The sequence below is a fragment of the Phytophthora parasitica genome, assembly GCF_000247585.1.
Source record: "Phytophthora parasitica INRA-310 unplaced genomic scaffold supercont2.13, whole genome shotgun sequence".
NCBI classification, from domain to species: domain Eukaryota; phylum Oomycota; class Peronosporomycetes; order Peronosporales; family Peronosporaceae; genus Phytophthora; species Phytophthora nicotianae.
In genome coordinates, this window is record NW_008648999.1 from 231,158 (window position 1) to 233,430 (window position 2,273).

Sequence of the window (2,273 nt, forward strand, 5' to 3'; positions counted from 1 at the left end):
AGCACTGACAAAATACCATCGCCCACGACATCTTTGAAAATAAGACCGCCGTACGTGAATACGGGATTGATACCTGTGGCCTGCTGCAGTACCTGAAGAAGCATGGCGATGATCACACGCTTGAGCACCGAAGGCTCCATAAGCTCCTTGTATCCTCCTGGCTGACCTTCTCTCGCTATCTGCGCACCGATAGCTCGCAGTTCTCGTCCAATTTTCCGTGTTTGTCTAAGCTGCTTAAGCACAGCAGAGGCTGCATCCTTTCCCTTGTGCAGATATGTCCATCGAGGACTCTCCGGCACAAAGAAGATGCCGAGCATGACGACAATTGGCGCTGCCATGGCCACGCCATTGGTAATTCTCCAGCCCCGCTCGTGGTTCTCGATGATTTGGTTGACAATATTAGCAGAGAGCAGTCCTGTGACGACTGTCATCTGCATAAACCCCGATAGAAAGCCTCGTAGCTCCTTAGGAGCCATCTCCGCTCCAAAGAGCGGCAGTGAAAACGAAGAGTTGCCGACGCCCATGCCCTGAATAAACCGTGCGATGAGTAGTGAGCCATGTGCCTGACTGGGACAGAAGGCGAGCCACGATGTGCCGAGACAGAAGAGCGAGCCAGCCTGGAAAATGGTGAGTCGGCGACCAAACTTGTCTGCGATCCACCCGCCGACGATGGCACCAACCATGCAGCCGATGTTGTATGTCATATTGTACCACAGCGTATAGTCCACCCAGCGCTGCGGTAGCTCCGCCGTGGCTCGCGTACAATCCGTCATCGTTTGACCGTGCCAGCCCACGCAGAAGTCGTTAAGGAACGACTCCATGACCAGCACACCACCCGTCACGCCCTGGTCGTAGCCGAAAAAGATACCACCTAGTGACGCGAATATGCACACGATGATGGCGTACGTTCGGTTTCCCTCCGTAGGCGTCAGGTCTTGGCGCCCTTGGTCGTCGTAGAAGTTCATCGCCACGCCCACCATGATGGCCTGCTGTGTCTGTGCCGCTGAGGGTTTTGTGTCCTGTGTGCCTGATGCCCAGGAGGTCTGAGCTTGATGTGATGTGTATTTAGAGTGCGGTCTTGCCCGGATTGGAGACCTGTCGAAACGTCCGTCTGACTGTATTCGCCACAGGTCGATCTCAAGTCGACGGCGCTGCGTCTGTCTCTCCTCGCAGCATGCGGCTAAAAGCGAAATGACCGGCAGGTAGAGCATGTCGTGAAAAACACGGTGCCAATTAACTGTGACATTAGATAGCCTTTGTCAAACTGATGAACTGATTTTATACGCTAGATAAGATTTGGCTCAAATGGATGTTGTGATATTGCATATACATGTGGAGAGTTTTATCGAATTGGAGTTCACAGGTGCTTTTGCGAAAGTTCAAGTCTCGGTTTAAGGCAATGACGCAATTCGATGAAGCGACACAGTGGCCATTTGCAGAGGATGTTCGTATCGACAGTAACCGTAATACGAGGCTCTGCAATAGTGCAACCCTAAGCGTCATTTGTATGCAAGCAGACGACTTCGACGCTGAAGATGGCACCGCAACTCGCAAGTCTTTTTGGCGCAAGACGTCTTATTACTGCCTAACACATCACCAGCAGCCTGCTGGCAGCAGGTTGCCACTTAACAGAAGTGGATGCCATACACGGTGTATTATCGGTTCAACGGCGTCGATCATTGCGCTGCACTCGACCACGTAGCCAGACTACCATCACCGATGCTATATCGGCCCTGACGTCGATGCAGACCAATGCTACGAGCAATGTAGACTGCTGCTCGCGCGCAATTATTAATAATGAGGTCTTGAGCGTACGGACTTGAATCGCCAGAATGCTAGGTTGAGGAGCTCGTTGGTATACGAGATTGAAAAGATGGCACCCTTACATCTGCTCGAGCGATCCTAACAGTTTAAAAGATAGACAGTGAGCTTGCATCTTTAAAGTTTAACGAATGGCTCGCCTCAGAACACACAGTATTAAAGAGTTGTGTTCATTGTGCAAAAAAAAAAAACTTGCAAGTTATAATCTCCCATCTTTCTCCATGTAATTACGTTTTCCTGCATCCCAACGCCGCAGTCATTGACTCATTCAATGAAGGCAGACGCTAGATGTACTACCAACAAGACTCGCTTTGGTCGTCATATTCTTGCGCTCACTTCAACTCACTATTCCTGTCTAATCCAATTTATAACATCCAACGATTGGTTAAATTTTGATCTGAGACCGCTTATAACTGGCCAAAATACGGCAATAGGAATCCCAAGTGGACCCT

General features: G+C 50.2%; 1 protein-coding gene across 1 annotated transcript in view; it reads right to left on the reverse strand.

Moving 5' to 3' along the window:
- Positions 1 to 980, reverse strand: part of PPTG_07785 (hypothetical protein) — a gene marked incomplete at both ends in the record, with an annotated part of 1,177 nt that extends 197 nt beyond the window's left edge. Inside the window, one exon of the mRNA XM_008902149.1 lies at positions 17 to 980. Within this exon, the coding sequence (XP_008900397.1) occupies positions 17 to 980 (964 nt within the window). The remainder of the gene's footprint in view (positions 1 to 16) is intronic.
- Between the last annotated feature and the right edge of the window lie 1,293 nt (positions 981 to 2,273).